Source organism: Belonocnema kinseyi, chromosome 9 (genome assembly GCF_010883055.1).
Source record: "Belonocnema kinseyi isolate 2016_QV_RU_SX_M_011 chromosome 9, B_treatae_v1, whole genome shotgun sequence".
NCBI classification, from domain to species: Eukaryota; Metazoa; Arthropoda; class Insecta; order Hymenoptera; family Cynipidae; genus Belonocnema; species Belonocnema kinseyi.
In genome coordinates, this window is record NC_046665.1 from 96,151,198 (window position 1) to 96,173,686 (window position 22,489).

Sequence of the window (22,489 nt, forward strand, 5' to 3'; positions counted from 1 at the left end):
TAGGTTTTTTAAAACTCATATTTTTTTAGATGGAGCATAAGTTTCTACAAGAAGAAGATTTTTGTTAAGTTGTCTATTGGGAAACACAACCGATTTTTTTTAGTTACAGAAATTTTTGATTCTAAAGGTAGTAAATAAAAATCCTCTATTATAATTGTAATTTTAAATATAATTGGTAGACACGATGAAAATGATTAATAAAATTTATGGAAAATAAATTTGTTTGTGGAAAACATAAGGTTTAAAAAATTCAGTTTTTCATAAAAGAGGTATTAAAAAAATTATTATCTGCATGCTGTAGTTTTACATTCAAATATTAGAAATATCAGACAATTCTGCTATTATTTTTTTTTTAATTGAAAATGTTCATATAGAAAGCCTTGGCGGCAGGATTAAATGATTTTGCGAATTGTTTGAATTCAATTTTTCAAATTAATTGATTTTGAATTCAAATATTCTATTTCTCTTGGTTTCACTTTTAAACGTAAAAAATTGAAATAAAAAAATGCAAAACGTCTGCTTGCTTAAATTCTTAGAAATTCTAAAATATTGAATTAAAAGACTTGACATAGTTTAACAATTTTTAATTTAAATGATTTCTAAAGAAACCTTTTTCAATTAAATTTCTCCACAATAAATTCAAAACTATGAAAAGATAAGAAAATAATTTGGCAAATTTAGGCCTTAAAAATGAGTAATTAATCGATTTGAAATGAAGGGGAAAAAATGGTGTTTAAAATCAAAATTGATCAAAATTGGACTATCAAAAATTTCGATAATTCAGTAATTGAAAAATTTTTTAAATTTTTAATAGTTACAATTTCGGACTTTTGAAAATAGAAATGATTGAATTTGAAAAAGTATAATTTACCATTTGAAAATTTTTAATAATTAACATTTAAAAGGGTTGGGCCATAATAAAGTTTTCATTACTTAAGATGTATTCAATCTTAAATTTATTAGGTTCCGATTCGTTAATATTTCAACGTTCCGTAGTGGAAAGTTTTTTTATTTTTTATACTTGCAATGTAAAATGACTTTAAATTTTAATTTTCTTTATAATTTAATTTTAAATTTTCATGCGGTCAATTTATTTTATTAACTTAGAAAAATTTGTTTGATCAATTTTAATGTTAAATTATAATTTTTATGCAATCAGTCTAGTAACAATGTGAAGTTCTAGAATTTTTCAATTTCCAATTGTCAAATTGTAATCTCTTTGAATTGAATATTATTTGAATTCAAAATTTAAAATTTTTTAAATATTAAATTTCAAATGATTTTAATTAGAGATATTATCATTTTAATTCCTTTGAATTTTAAATAATTAGAAAAAAATTATATCATAAAATTATTCCATATTGTGAACATTTTGAAAGTTGGATATTTTCGAAATTTCAATCTGAAATCATTTAATTTCGATATTCTTCAATTAAAAATAAAATTTCTCAATTTTTAACGCTTTTAATTGGAAATAACACAATTTTAGTTTTTTTTGAATTTTAAATTATCTAATTTTTTAATTTGTAATTTGAAAATATTCCATTCTTTTTATGTTTTGAAATTTTTCTATTCGTAGCCTGAAATTTTGAGTTTATAAATAAAAAATTTTCAATTTCAAATACTTTCATTTTAAACGCTTTCTTTTAGAAATTATACAAGTTCAATTCCTTTTTATTCCATTCGAAATATTTAAATTTTTTTAAATTTCACCTGGTGCAAAATTATTTTATTTAGAAAGTTTTCAATTGGAAAAAGTAAAATAATTTTTTTATTCTAAACAATTTTAATTCCTTTGAATTTTAAATAATCCATTTTTGAAAATTATAATCTGATAATATTCAGTTCTTTGAAAAGTTTTGATATTTTGTTGTTTTCAAAATTTTATCTAAAATTATTCAATTTCAAGATTCTTCAATTCAAAATAAAAACTTTCAATGTTGAGTGCGTTGAATTAGAAATGATTACATTTCAAGGCATTTCTGATAAAATTATACAATTTTCAATCTTCTAGTGTGGAATTTTTCGATTTTGAGAGCATCTGATTAAAAATTTCAATTTCAAACACTTTTATTTAGAAATTGCACAAGTTCAATTTCACAAGTCAAAAACGTAAAATAATGTTTAAACATTTGATCGCTTTCAATGCCTTTGAATTTTTAATTATCAATTTTTTAAAATTTTAATCTAAAAGTATTAAATTTTTTCAACGTTTTGAAATTTTGTTATATTCAAAATTGAAATTTTAAATCATTCAATTTGAATATTCTTCAATTTAAAATAAAAATGGTCAATTTTAAATGCTTTGAATTATAAATGATAGAATTTCAACGCATTTCTGATAAAATTGTTCAATTTTCAAACTTTTAGTCTGAAATTTTCCATTTTTGAGAGCGTCTGATGAAAAAATTTCAAATTTCAAACGCACTTTAAATTTTAAACACCTTTTTTCGATATGATACAAGTTCAATTCATTTTTATTCCATTCGAAATATTGTCCATTTTTAATTTTACCTAATCCAAAATTTTTTTATTTAGAACGTTTTCAATTTTCTAAATCGTCCAATATGTTATTTTTTTTAAATTCCAAGTCGTTCAAAATGTTCCTTTTTTTTAATTTCAAATCGTTCAATATGTTCCTTTAAAATTTGAAACTCTTTTAATTCAAAATGATTAATTAAATTTTCAACAAACCTCTTAAACTAGTATTTAAAAATTTTGTTAAAAATAAGTTTGAGAACAAAATTTTCATTAATGATTCAAGACAATTTTTTTATTACCTTAATCAACGAGCAGTGATCTGGAAGTTTATTGCTCTTGTAACTAACAAATGAGGAGCAAATAATGGGATTTGCGTCGTCCTCGTTTTCTGCGATGAGGAAATATTTGTGCTTAAAATTCACTTTCGGATTTTCGTAATACGTTCGACTTCTTAACCAGAATCCTCAAAAAATCGAATAAATTATTCTTTACGTTAGTGAAAAAATCAGGACATATTTCAATAATTCGCATAAAAAAAATAATTCAATTTATAAAGATAGCAGGGTGTACACTCTGTCTGAAAACCCTGAAATTGTCAGGGAATTTTCATATACTTGGAAAAACCTGCAAATTTCAGGGAATTTTTTTAAAAGTCAGGACATTTTTTCGAATGCGTGCTTCTTTTTGAAATTTTTTTTCTCTTTAATGAAAATTTTTTGTATTTAAAAATTCAATTCATTTTAAAAAGTCGTATTTTTTGTTAAATTCGACTGTTTTTGATTTAAGATTAAAAACTTTTTTTCGTTAAAAAATAAGATATTTTATTGAAAATTTGTTTTTTTTTAATAAAAAGTAATTTTTTATGAAAATTGAACCATTCTAGTTAAAAATTTAACTATTTTATTGAAAATTTGTTGTTTTTCTTTTGTTGAAAATTTTTTTTGTAACTGAAAATGTCACTATACCAGTTGAATATTATATATTATATAGATATATATATTTTTTTCTTATCCTTCTTTTTGGTTAAAGATTAATTTTTCAACTAGAAATTTCACTATTAAATTTTTGGTTGAAAATGTATCTTTTTTGTTTAAAATTAAACCAGCCCAGTTTGAAATTCATAATTTTAATTGAAAATTCATTAGTTTGGATGAAAATGAATTGTTTTAACTGAAAATTTATACAATCCACATGTAACTATTTTCTTGAAAATTAGTTTTTTTGTTTCTTGACAACAATTTTCTTTTAACTAAAAATTTAACTATTCAATTTTTCTTTAAAAATTATCTTTTTTAGTTGAAAATTAATGTATTTAAAAAAATCTTTTTTGGTTCAAATTAATTTTCTTTATTGAAAAGTCATATTTTTTGTTTGAAATGCAACTATTCCATTTTTGGTTGAAAATTGATCTTTTTAAGTTCAAACTTCACGTATTTTTTTGAAACTTCGTGTTTTTGGTAAAAAGCGAGGTAAAAATGCATCTTCTTCGTTGAAAATTAATTTTTTTATTGAAAATTTAACTATTACGCTCAAATTTGATCTATTTTGTTAAAAAACGATGTTTTTTTGGCAGAAAATTTATTTTCTTGTTTTACTATTTTTACTATTAAAATATTTTTTACTATTAATATATATTTTTTACTGTTAAAATACCATTAAAGACTATTACGCTCAAATTTGATCTATTTTGTTAAAAAACGATTTTTTTTGCAGAGATATAATTTTTTTGTTTGAAAATTCTTCTTTTTGGTTAAAAATCCAAGTATTCTAGTTAAATATTCAAATTTTTATTTGAATATCCATCTTACTCTTTTAAAATAAAATTATTCATTTCGCTAAAAGTTAAACTCTTTTATTAAAAACGTATCTATTCAGTTGAAGAGTCATTACTTTATTTGAAAATTTATCACTTTGGTTGAACATCAGTTTTTTAACTAGAAATTATACCATTCAATTTTTGGTTGAAGCATTATCTTTTTTTGTGATAATTCATATTTTTTTGTAGAAACCAATCTTCTTGGTTAAAGATTTATCTTTTTGATTGAAAATTCAATTATTCTAATTAAATATTCATCATTATAGTTGAAAATGCATCAGCTTAGTTAAACATTAATTTTTTTAACTAATAATTGAACTATTCCATTTTTGGTTGAAGATTGATCTTTTTTGGTTGAAAATTCATGTACTTTGTTGAAAATTTGTCTTTTTTAGAAGCAATAAATGTTCTTGGTTAAAAAATTGAAGTATTCCAGTTAAATATTTATAATTTTAATTGAATTATAAAAAAATAAAACTAATTTGTTTAAAGTTACTTTTTTTTAATTTATCTATTTCAGTTGAAGATTCATAATTTGATTAGAAAATTCATCACCTTGGTTGAACACTTGATTGTCTTTTTTTTTTTTTGGAAAATTAATGTTTTCAACTGAAAAAAATGCATTTTATTGATCTTTTATAATTGAAAAGTGAACTACTAAGTTGACAATTCATGTATTTTGTTGAAAATTCGTCTTTTTGGTAGAAATTAATTTTCTTGATTGAAAATTCATATTTTTTGTTTAAAATTCAACTATTCCATTTTTAGTTCAAAATTGATCTTTTTCAGTTGAAAATTCATGTATTACGTTGAAATTTAGTGTTTTTGATAAAAATGCATCTTCTTGGTTGAAAAATTAATTTTTTTATTGAAAATTTAACTATTGCGCTCAAATTTGATATTTTTGGTTAAAAAACGATTTTTTTTGCAGAAAATTAAATTTCTTGTTTTACTATTTTTATTATTTAAATATTTTTTACTATTAATATATATTCTTTATGTAAAAATTTATCACTTTGATTGAACATCAATTTTTTAACTAGAAATTGTACTATTCAAATTTTGGTTGAAGCCATATCTTTTTTTTATGATAATTCATATTTGTTGTGGAATTTAATCTTCTTGGTTAATGATTTATCTTTTTGATTAAAAATTCAATTATATTAGTTAAATATTCATCATTATAGTTGAAAATGCATCAGTTTAGTTAAACATTAATTTTTAGCAGCAATAAATCTTATTGGTTAAAAAATTGAAGTATTCCAGTTAAATATTTATAATTTTAGTTGAATTTTTTTAAAATAAAACTAATTGGTTTAATTTTACTCTTTTTTTTTAGTTATCTATTTCAGTTGAAGATTCATAATTTTATTAGAAAATTCATCACCTTGGTTGAAAGCTTGATTGTTTTTTATTTTATTTTTTTTTTTGAAAATTAATTTTTTCAAAAAAATGAATTTGATTCATCTTTTATATTTGAAAAGTGAACTACTAAGTTGATCATTCTTTTTTTTTTATTGAAAAATCGTATTTCTCGGTCAAAATTAACCTTTTCGAAAGTGTTCAAAAAACTTTTTGAAAAGTTAGAAATATTGAATTTCATATATAGCAATCACATTTATTTTACCGAAATATGCAACAAATTTTAATCATAAGTATGCAAAACAAAAATTTGAGTTATAATTCAAATTCATGGAAATTAGGGACAAATTCAAGAAATAATTAATAAAAATACTGAAAGCATGTTTAAGTTTGGAGCATTTTTTATTATTTAATTAATCGATTATGCTAATACATTTAATTAATTTCACATATTAATTGTATTCCTAGAAACTGAAAAAAATTATTTATTATAATCTCGCAAAACTGTACTGAAAATTTATGCCTGGAACAAAATTTTATGCCTAGAAAAGCCTGGAATTTTCAGAATTTTTTTCCCAGGATTTTAGTCGACACGTGATAAATTAATTACTACATATAAATTTAAAAAAAGTGTTTACTACACTTATTATAAAACAATAAAATAATAATTAATAACTGAAAATAATAAAAATATGTATTCGTTAATAAAATAAATTTATAAATACCTCCTGCATGGTGAACAAAATACACTGGGGCGAGAACTATTATTAAAAATACTACCGACACAAAAAATGTACTCAAAGAACAAATTGTAGTTTTATATCTATATTCTATAGAACTTGAAAATAATTCGATTGCTTTCATATTTAGCGAGTTATTTTTTCAACTAAGGGCAAATAGAAAAAAATTAAAACAAATCTAATACGCTGCTTAAAATGCACGTAATGTGTCTTGTTTTCATCTGGTTGCCATGACAACGACACGTGCGAAATTGAGGTTATGTTGTGACAGCTGACAGTTTACCACGTTATTCGGGTCGCATATGTTTTTGATGTTTTTATTTTATTATCTAAATTTTTTTATGCTGTGGTTAATAACAATTAATTAAGCGTTTGCAGTCATTACACCATTAAAACTCTATAAAGAATATAATCGAAATTGAAATTAATTTATGTGCATAAGATGGAAATTAATTAAAATTTTTTAAAAATTAATAAAATACACATTTTTTTAGATAAAACGGAATAATAAATACAAATTCTTCAAGAAATATTGGTAAATATGAAATCATACCAAGATCTTGCTGATAATAAATTATTTATGTAATATTTTATAAAAATAAAAATGTTTTAAATGAAATATGAATATTGTTTAATAATTAAATATTAAAAAATAACATTTGTATTGTAAATTCCACTTTTTTCATTTTTCTTTTTTTTTGGAATGAAAATTAAACTATTTTTGGTAAAAAATTCGTTTCTTATATTGCAACTTCATTTATATTAATTGAAAATTTAACGATTTCGAGTTTAATTGTTAACCATTTTTTTTGAACTAAATTTTTAACTAATTCATTTAAATAATTTATAATTTTCGTTGAAAATTCATCTTTTCGGTTGAAAGTTAATTTTTTCAACTCAAAATTTAATTATTTAATTTTGGGTTCAGAATGTATGTTTACTAGTTGAAATTCATTTATTTTGTTGAAAATTAGTTGTTTTTTTATTGAAACCTAATTTTTATTAATTGACAATTAAACTATTTTGTTAAAAGATCGGGTTTTCCGTTTGAAATGTTTTTTTAACTAAATATTTAACTAATTTAGTCGAATAATTTATAATTTTAGTTGAAAATTCATCGCTTTGGTTAAAACTGATTTTTTGAGCTGAAAATTTAACTATTTAATTTCTAGTTCAAAAGTTATATTTTTAAGTTTAAAATTTATGTATTTTATTGTAAATTTGAATTTTATTGGGTTGAAAATTAAGTTTTTCCGTTGATAGTGGGTTAAAAATCTATTTCTTTGGTCAAAAAATTAACTTATTTCTTTAAAATTAATTGTTTATTTTTTTTTTGTTGTTGAAAATTTATTTGTTTCTAAACTAAAAATTAATCTACTATATTTTACGTTGAAAATTTATCTTTTGGACATGAAAATTCATGTATTTTGTTGAAAATTTGCCTTCTTTAATAGGAAATATAACTTTTGGGTTGATAATATTCAACTATTTGATTAAAACATTTTTTTCTGATTGAAGATTTATCATTTTAATTGAAAATTCATATCTATAGTTTTAACCATTCGTTTTCTTTTTATATTGAAAATTAATTTTTTTAAATAAAAATTTAATAATTTTGTTGAAAGTTCGGGTTTTTGGTTAGAATTTTTTTAAAATAAATATTGCTCTAGTTCAGTTGAAGATTCCATTTTGAAAATTAATTGATTTGAATTATTTTTGAACTGGAAATTTAACTATTGAATTTGTTACTAGAAAATTAATCTTCTGGTTTGAAAATTCAGCTTATTGTCAATTTATATTTTCTATCGAAAATTCAAATACTATCATTAGACAGTTACTTTTTTGTTGAAAAATAATTTTTTTGGTTAAAGATTTATCATTTTAATTGAAAATTCATCTTTTTGGATGAAAATGAAACTACTTGGTTGAAATTTAAACTCTTTTGTTAAACATTAAGAATATAATTATTGTGTTAAAAAGTCATCTGTTTTGTTGAAACGTCTTTTTTTTTGTGTTAAAAAATAATTTTTCATCTCAAACTTTAACTATTTTATTTTTGGTGCAATTTTAAACTTAATAAATTGAAAACTTCAACAATTTTGGAGAAAAGTTTACTATTTGGTTAAAAATTATCTTTTTTGTTGAAAATTTATATTTTTTATTGAATAATCAACATTTTGTTCGAAAATTCAATAATTTGGTTAAAAATTCAACCATTTTGTTGAAAATTTAATTATTTTCGTAGAAAATTTAAGGATTTGGTTAAAAATTAAACAATTTATTTTTTAATTTCATTATTTGTTTTGCTTTTTTATTTTCTTTTTCTAAAAAAAAGTTATCGAAGCTATAAAAAGAAAGCGAGTTTATTAATAAAAGAGGATTTACTGGAAATGTTGACCAAAAATTTATCGGAAGAGGTTTTAGATAAATATTTTGCTGGCAACGATAGGAGATTTCGAAAAAAAGGTAATTTTTAAGCAACGATAACATTTTGGTGCGAGAAAGTTCCTCCATTGAATATTTATTGCAGAATTCTAATGGTGCTAGAGAAAAAAGGACATGGATTTAAGACATCCAGCTGAAAAAGACTGGCATCAAGTAATTAAAAAACTAAATTTCGAGGGGTTAATTACTCGGATTTTTCGTTTACACTAGATTGCAAAATTACATGGGATTGCCAAAGTGTCCATGAATTATAGGAAATTTATTATAGAAAATTATTATATGAAAAAATATAGGATAATCCGAAGTAGAATAAATAATACAAAAATATTGAAAGAATTAATCCGGCTGGCGATTCGGCGGACGATTTAAAATTCCCGGTTTTTTTCCGGTAAAGTTTTTCAAATTTCCCGGCCAATTAAAAGTAAAATATTCATACTTGCCGCTAAACGCAAACATTTATTTTGACTCATGACCTTCATTATAAAAATCCTTTAACACAGCAGAGCAATCAATTGCAAAACAAATGAATTTTCAAACAAATAGTTAAATTTTCTATTAAAAAATAAAATGGAAAAGGTAAATTGTTAATTAGCCCTTAAAGTGCATTCTGGGTGTCAGAGACCCTAAGCAATTTTCAAACTCTTATAAACCATACTTAATTTGAAAAAATTGAGTAAGTGTCGCCATCTATCTTTAGTTGGAGACACTAACTAACTAAGTAAAGTCGTTTAGCATACTGCGTCAAGCGTCAGTCTACTAGCTGCAACTTCTGAAAGCAAAGGTAAAAAAATCGTGGGGTATGAAACACCCAGTGTGCACTTGATGAGTAAAAAAGTAATTTTTGAGCAGATTTTTTTAAAAATTGTATTGATTTTTATTTACTTTATAACGTAAGTATATCACATGAAGTAAAATAATGATTTTTTTCGATTATTTCATACTTTTTTTCTTTGTAGATGGCTTATAACTTACGGCAGCGCGACATGCGCGAGCAGACTGTGAATGTATTGAATAAAATATAATTGTTAAAATACAGTTATATATGCCTCGTTTTTTAATTTCTTGTATTTTTATAGTATTACATGTCAAAGTTCCTCAATTTTTATAATAATAAATCTATTTAAAAGCAAAAAATCTGATTCATCATTTTATCATAAAGTTGACTTTTTCACTGTGTAATTAAATATCTTTTTTGAAAGCACCCATGTTGCAATATTTTTTTATGAAAGTACACTATTTCAAAAGTATAGTCATAAATGTTCACGTTAAAATAATTAAAATTCCGTGAGTTATGAATTTTTAATTAAAAAACCCATTTTTTTTTACTTTTTTTCAATCATTTTTTTAACAAATTTAAAATGAATAAATGGCTATAAAATCAACTCTACCTTATGAAAAATACCTTAAATTATATCGGATAAATTTATGATGACAAAATATTCAATAGCGGTTAAACAATACATTATTAAATACGCTGGGGTGCTGAACACCCACGATGCACTTTACCGTGATTTTTACCATCTATGCACTTTGAGGGTTAAGACAAAATTAATTACATTTTAAGTTCAAAAATTAATTTTAGACTCAAAGAAGAATTTCCACAGAAAAACTAACATTCAATAAAATAGTAACATTTTCAAACAAAGTCATGAATTTCCAACGAAAATTGTGAATCTATAACTGAAATAGTTGAATTTTAAACCAGAAGGATGAATTTTCAACTAAAATGGTGAATCATTAACTAGAATAATTGAATTTTTGACAAAAAAGATGAAATTTCAACTAAAAAGATAACTTTTCAACCAAAAATGGAATAATTGATTTTCGCTTTAAAAAAATATAGTTCAACCAAAGAGATGAATTGTTATTTAAAATTATGGAATTTTCAACTGGAATAATAGTTACATTTTCAATTTAAAAAGAAAATAATTTTTAACCAAAAAAGAAACAAATTTAAAAAAAAGTTAATTGTTTGGAAAAAATTTCCATGTTATCTAAAACAAAAAACAAGTTTTTAATCCAATAGCTCATATTTCAATCGAAGGAATGAATTTTTTATTTAAATGATGGACTTTAAAACAAAACAAAAAATTTCCACAAAAAAGTTTAACTTTAAACCAAGTAATTTTATTTCCAACCTAATAGCTGAATTTTCAATTGAAATTTTAAATCTTTAATTTTGATACTTTTCTTGAATTTTTAACCGAATAGAAGAATTTTTACGATTAATTTCTAACAAGAAATATGAATTTTCAAATAAAAAAGGTCATTTCATAACCAAAAATTGAATAATTAAATTTGTATTCAAAAAATTAATGTTCACCCAAAGAGAGATGAATTTTTATCTAAAATTATGGAATATTAAACTGCAATAACAGTTACATTTTCAGTTTGAAAAACAAAATAGTTTTCCACTAAAGAAAAATTAAATTTTTAACAAAATAGTTAAATTTCGGCAATTTTGGAAAAAAATTTGTTTTCATCCAAAGAAAGAATTTAACTTTCAACCAAGTAATTTTATTTCCAAATTAAAAGATGGATTTTCCAGAAAAATGGTAAATATTTCATTTTAATCCTTGACTTTTCAACCGAAAACTTGCGAAGAAAAAGATAATTTTGTACAAGAAAAATCGACTTTCAACCAAATTTTCAACGAACTAGTTGATTTTTCGAATAAAAAAGACAAATTTTCATCCAAATTGCTGAATTTTGGAGAAAAAACAAATCAACTTTGATTTGATTTTAACAACTTAATTTTTGCTTCTTTCTTGACTAACATATTTTTTAAATTCAAAATTTCCTTCTATATTAATTGTAATTTTTTGGTTAACAAATATAAATTTCTAGTTAAAGATTATTCGGTTTCGGTAGACAATAAACTTTTTTATTAAAAATTCACATTCTTGAGTTAAAAATTCAAATGTTTTGTAAAAAATTCGTCTTAGTAGATTAAAATTGTTTTTAAATTTAAATCATTTTTATTAAAATACCAACTACTGGGTTGGAAGTTGAACTACATTCTTAAAAGTTCATTTTTGGATTAAACTATTGTTGAAAATTCGACTTTTTAGTTTAATTTCAACAATTTATAATTCAAATTTTACTTCTTTCTATTTTCTAAATTTAAAATCTGTTTCTGTAGAAATTTCATCTTTTTTGATTAAAAATACAATTTTCTGGTTAAAAATTAATCGGTTTAGGTTTAAAATAAACTTTTTTATTGAAAATTCACATTCTCGGTTGGAAAATTCAAATGCTTTATAGAAAATTCATCTTTGTTTGTTAAAACTTTTTAAATTTAAATTAAAATCTTTTTTATTAAAATATCAATTCCTCGGTTGGAAATTGAACGACTTTCTTAAAAGTTAATTTTCGGGTTGAAAATTCGAGTTTTATGTGGTAAAAGAGTCATATTTCTTGGTAGAAAATTCAGTTTTTTGTTTTAATTTCAACATTTTAATCTAAATTTTGTTTTTGTCTTAACTAAAATATTTTCTGTAGAAATTTAATCTTTTTTTGTTAAAAATACAACGACCAGGTTGAAGATTAATCGGTTTCGGTAGAAAATAAACTTTTTGTATTGAAAATTCACATTCTTAAGCTAAAAATGCAAATGTTTGGAAGAAAATTTCTTCTTTGTTAATTATAAATATTTTTAAATTTTAATCAAATTCTTTTTTTATTTAAATATCAAATTCTCGGTTGAAAATTGAAGTAATTTCTTGAACCTTAATTTTAGGGTTAAACATTCATAATTTAAATTAAAAATTCGTATTTTATGTGAACAAAAATGATTTTTTTAATCTGAAAATTTGACTTTTTTGTTGAAAATTCAACTGATTGACTAAAACTTGTTTTAAATTTTAAATTAAAATATTTATTTGTTGAAATATGAACTATTATCATACTTATCATTATTGTATTATATAATATTATTATTAGTTGAAAATTCAACTAATTGGTGAAAAAAAAAATTTAAGATTCACAATTTCAGTTAAAAAATTCATTTCTTTAAACTGAAAATTTAACTATTCCATTTTTGTGGAGAATTGATCTCTTTAAGGTGCAAATTCAAATATTTAACTTTTATTGTTGAAAATCCAAATAATTTATAGAACAATCATATTTTCGGCTCGAAAATTAAACAATTTGGTAGAAAACTGAACTATTTGGTTGTAAATTGATGTATTTTCTTGAAAATTCGTCTTTTTCGGTAGAAAGTAAATTTTGTTTTGTTGAAAATGCAACTGCTTGATTGAAAATTAATATGTTCTAGATGAGGATTTAAGAATATTGTTGAAAATTTTGTCTTCTTAGATTAAATCTGTTTCTTACTTCAAATTAAAATCTTTTTTGTTGAAATATCAACTATTACATTTTTCGTTGAAAATTCATAATTTTATTTTGAAAATTTAACTTCTTAGTTGAAACTGGAGCCACTTTCTTGAAAGTCAATTTTTTCATTTAAGATTCATAATCGATTTTTCAGTGTTTTTTTTTTTTTAACTGAACATTTAACAATTTGTTAAAAATACAACTGATTGGTTGTAAATTAACTTTTTTGTAAAAAATTCATATTGTCGACTTGAAAATGTAACTTTTTAGAGTGAATTCGTCTGTTTGGCTTGAAAATTAAACTATTTATTTTAAAATCCAACTTTTTGGTTGGAAATTTAAGTAATTTATTGAATATTCATTTTTCTGTTTAAAAATTTAACTATTTGAAAAATCAGCCATTGAGACAATTTCTAACAATTCAGTGTAGAAATTGACAAATATTTTTTAAGGGAAAAAAAGAAATAGTGCCATTAGCGGACAGTTGTGAAAAAATAGTATCTATAGTATATATATTTTTAGAAATAGGATAAAAATATCTCAAGTGTGCCACTTTTAAATCGATAGTTCTATTTTCAATTAATTTATACAGTTTTCCATTCTTTTTTTATATCAAAATAACTCCCCTAAAATATTTTTTTAACATTTTTTTCCAAAGTTATTAACAATCAAAGTTCTTAATAATTTTTTTCAAAAATAGATTACTCGTGAACGGTTGATCGAAATTCAATAATTGAGTTATGAACATTTTTGATACGAAGTATACTTTACGGTAAAAATTGTTCAGTAGTAAAATTTTTTTAGTGTTTAAATAATCGTTTGTTTAAACAATTGACAATTAATTAATCTTCTCCGCCTGTGAAAGAATTCTTCCACATGCCAATAGATTGGGTAATAAATTATTTCGAATAAAATTATTGTGGGTATCATTTTAAGTCTAATATGAAATGAATTTTAATCTGAAATGATAAATGTTCATAAAAACGGCATTTTTAATCAAGCGGTTCAAATTTCAACCAAATATAGGTATTTTTGTTCAAAAAGATTAATTTTCAACCAAAGAAATGAATCTTCAACCAAAAATATTGTTTTTTAAGATAGTGGTTATGTATTCAATCAAGTGGTCAAATTATCATTGAAAATATTAGTTTTTGATAAAAAAAAATAATTTTCAACTAATAAATTAATTTTTTCAACAAAAAGATGAATTTTTAACTGAATTAATGAAGCTTTAACACAAAAACTGATTTTTTAATCAAATAGTTTAATCTTCAACAAAGCATAGTGAAATTTTCAACCAAGAAGATTAATTTTCTACCAAAAAAATATTTTTTTAACAAATCGGTTCAAGCTTTCAACCAGTAGGTGAATTTTATACCAAAAAAGATAAATTTTAATTAAAAAAATTAGTAATTGATATTTAAAATAATGGAGTTTTTTAATTTAAATACCAACTACTAAATTTTTTAATTGAAAATTAATATTTTTTGGTTTAAAATTAAACTACTAGGTTGAATGTTTGAACCGATTTGTTGAAAAAAATACTTTTTTGGTAGAAAATTAATCTTGTTTTGAACAAAAATACCTATATCTGGTAGAAACTTGAACCGCTTGATTAAAAATGCTTTTTTTATGAACATTTATCATTTCAGAATAAAATTCATTTCATATTAGACGTAAAATGATACCCACAATAATTTTATTCGAAATAATTTATTACCCAATTGTTCCACTATTTCTTGGCTTAAAGTTAATCCACTTTATTACAAAATTCATTTGTTTTAAATGATGCTTCATTCTATCAACTAGAAATTAATCTTTTTTGTGGAAAAGTGAACTATTTTGATAATATCATTATTTTTTAATTTAATTTTTCTATCTGAAAACTTAAACATTCATCTGTTGGTTGAAAATCGATTTTTTTAGTTGATAATGGATCTATTTTGTTGAAAATTCATCTTTTTTAGTAGAAAATTAATCTTCTTGGTTGAAAATTCATCTTTTTGATTAAAAAATTAACTATATCCGGTAGAGAGTTGAACCACTTAATTAAAATTTTTTACGAACATTTATCATTTTAGTTTTTATTTATTTTATTATTTTATTTTTTTTATCATTTTACAATTTTTGAACTACTGCAAAATACAAACTTTTTTTGCACCAAAATTTTCGGAAGAGATTGTAGAATCTATTGGCATGTGGAAGAATTCTTTCACAGGCGGAGAAGTTTAATTAATTGTCAATTATTTAAACAAACGATTATTTAAACAATAAAAAATGTTTTTTACCACCAAATAATTTTTTAGCGTATAGTATACTTCGTGCAAAAAATTTTCATTACTCAATTATTGAATTTCAATGAACAGTTCGCTAGTAATCCATTTTTGAAAAAAATGATCAAGAACTTTGATTGTTAATAATTTAAAAAAAATAAAAATGTTGCAAAAATATTTTAAGGAAGTTGTTTTGATGTAAAAACAAATCGAATGCTGTATAAATTGAATGAAAATAGAACTATCGATTTAAAAGTGGCACACTTGAGATATTTTGACCCAATAGTAAAAGACTGTTAGATTCCATTGGATTGCGAAGAATTGCATGGGATTGCATAACATTGCATAAAATTACAGAAAATCTGTACACTAGATTGAAGGAGTAATTAACCTCTTGATTTTTTACTAACAAGATCATTATTTTAATAAGTTAATTAAATATTGAAATATTTATTAAAAATAGAAAATTCGGATTAATCAAGATATAATTGTAATTGATGTAATTGAAATTGAAAAGATGTAATTGAAATAACTGAAGAGGATTATGATTTGAAGAACAATATTAAACTATCAATTGCAGCTAAATTGCGAAGACTTACGTTAAGTGTTTTTGAAAGGTGAATAAAAGATTTTTTTATTGTTTTAAATCAAATTTTATTATCTTTTTTCGCTTGTCAAATAAATACTTCTGTCAAAATACTCTCAAAAGAGGGAAAATAGTGTGATTTTTCACGAAAATGGGGGAATGATAGGGGAATATATTTTTCACACAGTTATATTTTTAAACAAAAGAAAAGATAAAATTTTCCATCAAATGAAATAAATAGTTAAATTTCTATTTAAAAAAATTAATTTTCAATTAAAATGATAAATCTTCAACAAACAAAAATTTTTTAATTGATGAAAAATAGTATATTAGTATATTAGATTATAGTATCTTTAAAAAAATGCAATTGTATGTAAAAAACAGTTGACTTTATCCAAAATGAGGAATTTTCAAGCAAGATAGATTTTCCAGCGTAGATAGATTTTGAAACAAAAATGGACTAGTTAAATTTTCAGTCCAAAAAATTAATATTCAATAAACAAAAAAAAGAATACTCACCAAAATAGTTCAAGTTTAAACCATAAAGATGAATCTTTCAACAAATAAAATGTACTTTTAACAAAGTAGTTATATTTTTTTTAAAAAAATGGAATAGTAATATTTTTAGTTGAAACTATTAATTTTCAACTAAAAAAACGAGTTTTCAACAAAATAGTTCAATTTTAAAACGAAGAAAATGATAAAAATGATAAATCTTCAACAACAAAATAATTTTTTCTCATTAAAAAAACAGTTGAGTTCTACCAAATAAAATTAATTATCAACAAAAAATGTAATAATTGATATCTCAAACAAAGTAAAATTTAATTTTTTTAGTATTTTATTTTTAGTAACCAAAATCAAAATTCTGCTAAGAGAAATGAATTTATCAACTAAGAGGACGAATATTTGCAACCAGAGTTGAATTTTTAAGCAAGAAAAATTTTTCAGTTCAGGGAGGAAAAACATTTTAAATCAATTTTTGAATTTTCTACCAAAATAATAGAATTTTCAACTAAAAACTATCAATTTTTAACAAAAGACGGAATAGTTTAATATTTCATATATTCAATTATTAAAAAAAACTTATTTTCAACAAAATAGTTCAATCTTCAATAAAAAATTAAATTTCAACAAAGTAGTTCAACTTTCAGTCAAGTAGTTTAATTTTCAAGCAATAAAGATTAATTTTCTACCAATCACGACAAATTTTCAACTAAAAATGGAATATATTTCAGTTAAAAAGTTTATTTTCAAGCAGAAAAAACTAATTAAATTTTTTTTATATCTTTAACCAATACAACGAATGTTTAACAAAGTAGTTCCACTTTCAACGAATTAGTTGAGTTTTTAACAAAAAAGCCAATTTTTAACAAAATAATAGAATTTTTAACTAAAAACAATCAAGTTTGAAACAAAAATGTTCAACAAATTAATTTTCTACAAAAAAGACGAATTTTAAACAAAATAGTTAAATTTTCAACCAAATATATTCAACTAATAAAATTAATTTTCTACTAAACAAAAATTTTAAATAAAATACGCACAATTTTAAAAATAATAAAAAATGAATTTTTTACAAAGTAGTCGAATATTCAATCAAAAAGATGGCTGGTCAACCAAAATCAAAAAGATGAATTCTTAAAGAAAAATGTAATAACAAAATTTTCAACTAAAAACAATCCACTTTAAACCAAAATTGGAATAATTTAACTTTTCAGTTAAAAAAAATTAATTGTTAACAAACCAAAAAAACGATTTTTCAACAAAATGATAAAATCTTCAATCAATAAAATTAATTTTTAACAAAGTAGTTACATTTTTAACCAAAGAAATGAATTGTCAACAAAAATAAATGAATTTGCAAACAGGAAGAATTATTTTATAAAAAAAAGTTAATTTTCAAACAAATAGTTGAAGTTTCAACTAAAAAGATCAATTTTCAAAACAAGAAAAATAATTTTTTTGTAAATTAGTTAAATTTTTAACCGAAAAATGATTTTTCAACCAAAAAGATGAATTGTTAAGCATTAAGATTAATGTTCAATCAAAAGAGGCAAATTTTCAATAAAATACATAAATTTGTATCTAATTTTTAACCAAAAACGGATAAGTTGAATTTTCAGTTAAATAATTTTTAATGAAAAATATCTTCAACAAGCAACGTAAAATTTAATAGTTGATATTTCAACCAAAAAATATTTTAAACTAAAAACCTTCGAATTCAATCGAAAAGAACACATTTTCAACACATATAATGTTTTAAACAAAGAAGATCAGTTTTTAACTAAAAATTTAAAAAAAGTAAAAGAGAAATTTGCAACCAAAGAGAACAAACTTTAATTGATAAAAATATAAAAATCTAATAAAAAACAATTGATTTCACCCAAAGAAACAAAAACGATTTTCCCTGAAAACAGTTGGTTTTTCAATTTGAAAAAATGAGTGTTTTTAGTTTCCGTTATAAGAAAATTAAAATCTTTTGAAACTCCCTTATTAAAAAAAAATTAACTAAAAAAAGTTTGATTTTCTTATTGGGTTTCATTATTTAATTTTGATTTTTAAAAATTATTTGCTTTAAAAGTGCAACTATTTTGTTGAAAATTTATCTTTTTGGCTTAAAAATTCATCTCTTTCTGTAGAAATTCAATCTTTTTTAGTTAAATGTGCCACTTCCTGGTTAAAAATTAATTTATTTCGGTTTAAAATGAACCTTTTTGTTAAAAATTCATATTTTCAAGTTAAGAATTCGATTGTTTTGTAGACAACTTTTTATTTTTATCAAAAAGTTCAACAAATCGGTAGAAGAAAATTATTTCGTTGAAAATTTATCTATTCAGTTGCAAATTTCATCTGTTTCCGGTAGAAAAATGTTGTTATTAAAAATGAAACTAAATTAATAAAGGTTAAAAACCAATCTGTTTCAGTTGATTCAAATATTTTGTTAAACATTTGTTGTTGCTGGTTAAATCCAACTTTTTTTATTTTAAATTAAAATATTTATTTGTTGAAATATAAACTATTATCATACTTATCATTATCATCTTTTTTGGTATTCAGAAAGATCACATTTTTTGGGTAAAAATACAACTGTTTGGTTGAAAATTTGTGTTTTCAGTAGAAAATTCATCTTTTGCGTTGAAAATTCAACTAATTGGTTAAATTTTTTTTTTAATTCTGAATTTCAGTTAAAAATTCATTTTTATAAACTGAAAATTTAACTATTCCATTTTTGTGGGGAATTTAAATGTTTTAGGTGCAAATTCAAATATTTAGCTGGAAGTTCATACTTTTTGTTTGGAAATTTTTTAAACTGAAAATGCAACTTTTATATTATTTTATAAATTTATTATGTTTGGATGAAAAATCATGTATTTTGTTAAAAATTTGTCTTTTTTGATACAACACTCATCTTTTTTATTAATGATTCAAATATTTGTTTAGAAATTTATTTTATTTGTTCAAAATTTATCAGTTTGTTCAAAATCTTATTCCTTTATTTGAAAAAAACTTGTTGAAAAAAACTTTTGTTTTTTATAACTCCTCTAAATGAATTCACGAAATTTCAGGAAAAAAAACTTTACCTAATTCATGCAAATCAGCGAACAAAATGAAAAATATTTTTCGAGGAAAAGTAAAGAAATAGTGGCATTAGTGGAAGTTTATGAGAATTAAGGCTCTTTAGTGTATTTTTTTCGAAAAAGTAGCAAACTAGTGTCTTTGTTAAAAAAAGTTCAAATTACCCCGCCGTTTTTACTGACACCTGGTGGTCGTAAATTATCCCTTGTCGACGACAGACATGTATCTAAAAAGGGAACTGGGCGTAAATAATTCGATTTGAAATTATCACTAACTAAAAGAAAGTACAAATAACTAAACAAAATATTTCCAAATTCATCTAAATTATATTAGAGCCTACAACAAAAATATTCATGATATTTCTTGTAAAAGAAGTTTTATTTATTGTAACAAAAAATTTATATTTGCACGTCCCTGACTTGAAGAAAGATATTTTAAAATAACTAAAGAAAAAATAATTTTTTTCTACAAATTCTCGAACAAAAAAGAAAGAAATGAGCAGACAATAAAATAAGAAATTTGCGTAATATCTTTGGTGGAGTAGAGAAGATAAAATACAAAAGAATTCTAACCTATTTTTCTTTTTGTTTGGAATTTTCACCATTTTCTAGACTCGTACTTTCCTGGATTTGCCCATCCACCCACTTTCACCTCCTTTCGTTAATTCCGTAAATTCACAATCCACCTGTTCGCGTCCTTCGGCCATTTTTCGATTATTTTGATTTTAAACTTGACAAGTTACAAAAGTGACAGTTTTATCACGCAGTAAAAGTAAATAGAAGAACTGAAAAGAGTTCGAAATTCGAACCTGGGTCTCTGGAAAAACTGCTGTCGCGATGTCAGAGTGCATTTGTAGAAAACAAATTTATCAGAATACAATTAGGAAGTGGACGATATCATTGATAACATGACGAAGAAACATTGCAACATAAAAGCTCAGTCTGTTGAAACCTTGAAAGGAGACTTTGGAGGTTATGTTGGAACCTGTCAACTGTCAAAATATGTGTCAAAACATTGAAAAATGTATGTGCCTGTGGCGAGGAATTGACAGGGTATTTTTCAACTTTGAGGATCCTTTGAATGGATGCATTTCGAAACTGAGCAATGTCAAGGACGACATTTTTCTGGCCACGACGACCTTCGACTTATACCATGGAAGAGTGTCTTGCGAGGAAAATTCATCATCAAATTCATTGGTTTCGTACGCGGTCACGCTTAAAAGGGCTCAATTTCATGCGGTCGATATAGCAGCTAATAGTGAATATTTATTTGTAGTGAATGCCGAAGGGCATGTCCTGAAAGTAAACCCGCAGGATCTGAGTGTTGTACAAACCATCATTCTTAAGGACGACGTTAAGTTTTGCAGTCATGGGTTCGTATTTCTCATTTTTTACATTTTCTTATCACAAAATACAGATATATTCTAATGTCTCTACTCAGATGTATCAGGACATTTCTAGATTTTTTAACGCTTTAAAGATTTTCTGATTTTTTGTTCTATGTCTTGTTTTTTTTCTGTCCGATAATGAAAGTTTGACCATTTCTAAACGGTTCAGTGGGACAAATGAAAAATCCCGAAAAATAATATATCCTAATTAGAAAATTCCCAAATTATAAAGTACCCGAATAATAAAATTTTCTAATATTAAAATTACCGAATTTTGAATTTCCTGAACTTAGACAATTCATTTTTTTTTAATAAATGTATATTATCAAAAAGTTTTTAAAACAATTATCGAATACTTGTATCAAAAAATTAGTTTTAATGTTTAAAGATTCTAAAATTATTGTTTGAATATAAAATAACAATAAGTGAAAAAAAGTTTTCGTTGAGAAATACATTCTTCCCATTATTGCTATTTTCAATTTAAACCATAATGTTAGAAACTTTAAACATTAAAAATAATTTTTTAAATAAAAATGTTGTTGAAAATTCATATTTTCGATTAGAAAATTCTAATTAAAAAAAAAAATGATTTTTTTGGCATAAAAATTTCACATTTTTGATTTTTGATGAAATTCGTCTTCTTTCAAATTTATTTTTTTGCTTGATAATTTATCATTTTCTTTTCGATTTGAAAATTCCTGTATTTTGTTAAAAATTAATTTCTTTCGTTAAAAGTTAATTCGTCTCTTTTGTGTTTAAAATTAATTTTTTTGACTGAAAATATAACTTTTACATTTACGGTTGAAAATTTGTCTTTCTGTTCGCAAATTCAACTATTTGATCCAAAATTGAACTATTTGGTTAAAAATAATTTTTATGTTTGAAAAAATCATTTTTACAACTGAATTTCTGTGTTAAAATTTCATTTTTTTATGATAATTCATAATTTTAGTTGAAAATCCTGTTTTCTTTGTTCAAACTTGAATTATTTTGTTGAAAGTTATTTTTTTTGGTTGAAAAATTAATCTTTTGGATTTGAATATTCAGTTCATTGGTAGAATATCAGTGTTTTTATATTGAAAATTACGTTTTAACTGAAAATTTGTTATATTTTTACATAAAAAGCTTTAAATCTTTAGATTTTCGAAGAATATTTAATCTTTTAGCGTTAAAATTTGAATTGTTCTATTTAAAAAGTATTTAATTTATAAGTGAAATTATTAACTTTTGACGCGTAAATTACAATTGAACACTTATTATTTATAGAAAAAATATGAGTAATTTTAAAGAGATATTTAGAAGTTTTGAAAAGATTCAAAATTAATTAAAAACTTGAAATTATTTCAAGTAATTTAAACGAAGTGTGTTAAAATTTTTTTAGAACTTTTAAGGGCATGTGACACAGCTAAATACCTATATTACCGACCACAGTTTTTCAGTTCACTGAATGTTTTTTTGAACCTAAGAACTTTTTTTGTAAGTAAA

General features: G+C 22.6%; 2 protein-coding genes across 3 annotated transcripts in view; one reads left to right on the plus strand and one right to left on the minus strand.

Annotated features, from left to right (window-relative positions):
• Window positions 1–6,561, minus strand: part of LOC117179629 (transmembrane protein 231-like) — a 47,050-nt gene extending 40,489 nt beyond the window's left edge. Inside the window, exons 1-2 of the mRNA XM_033371631.1 lie at window positions 6,385–6,561; window positions 2,781–2,944 (exon numbers count right to left, since the gene is read on the minus strand). Of these exons, the coding sequence (XP_033227522.1) occupies window positions 2,781–2,944; window positions 6,385–6,523 (303 nt within the window). The 5' untranslated portion in view covers window positions 6,524–6,561. The remainder of the gene's footprint in view (window positions 1–2,780; window positions 2,945–6,384) is intronic.
• Window positions 6,562–20,215: 13,654 nt separating this feature from the next.
• LOC117179628 (alsin) overlaps window positions 20,216–22,489 on the plus strand; it is a 70,299-nt gene continuing 68,025 nt past the window's right edge. Inside the window, exons 1-2 of one of the 2 annotated variants that reach the window (XM_033371630.1) lie at window positions 20,603–20,818; window positions 20,893–20,989. In XM_033371630.1, coding sequence (XP_033227521.1) covers window positions 20,722–20,818; window positions 20,893–20,989 — 194 coding nt within the window. In that variant the 5' untranslated portion in view covers window positions 20,603–20,721. Of the gene's footprint in view, window positions 20,990–22,489 lie in introns of both variants that reach the window. The other variant, XM_033371629.1, reaches the window with a different exon arrangement.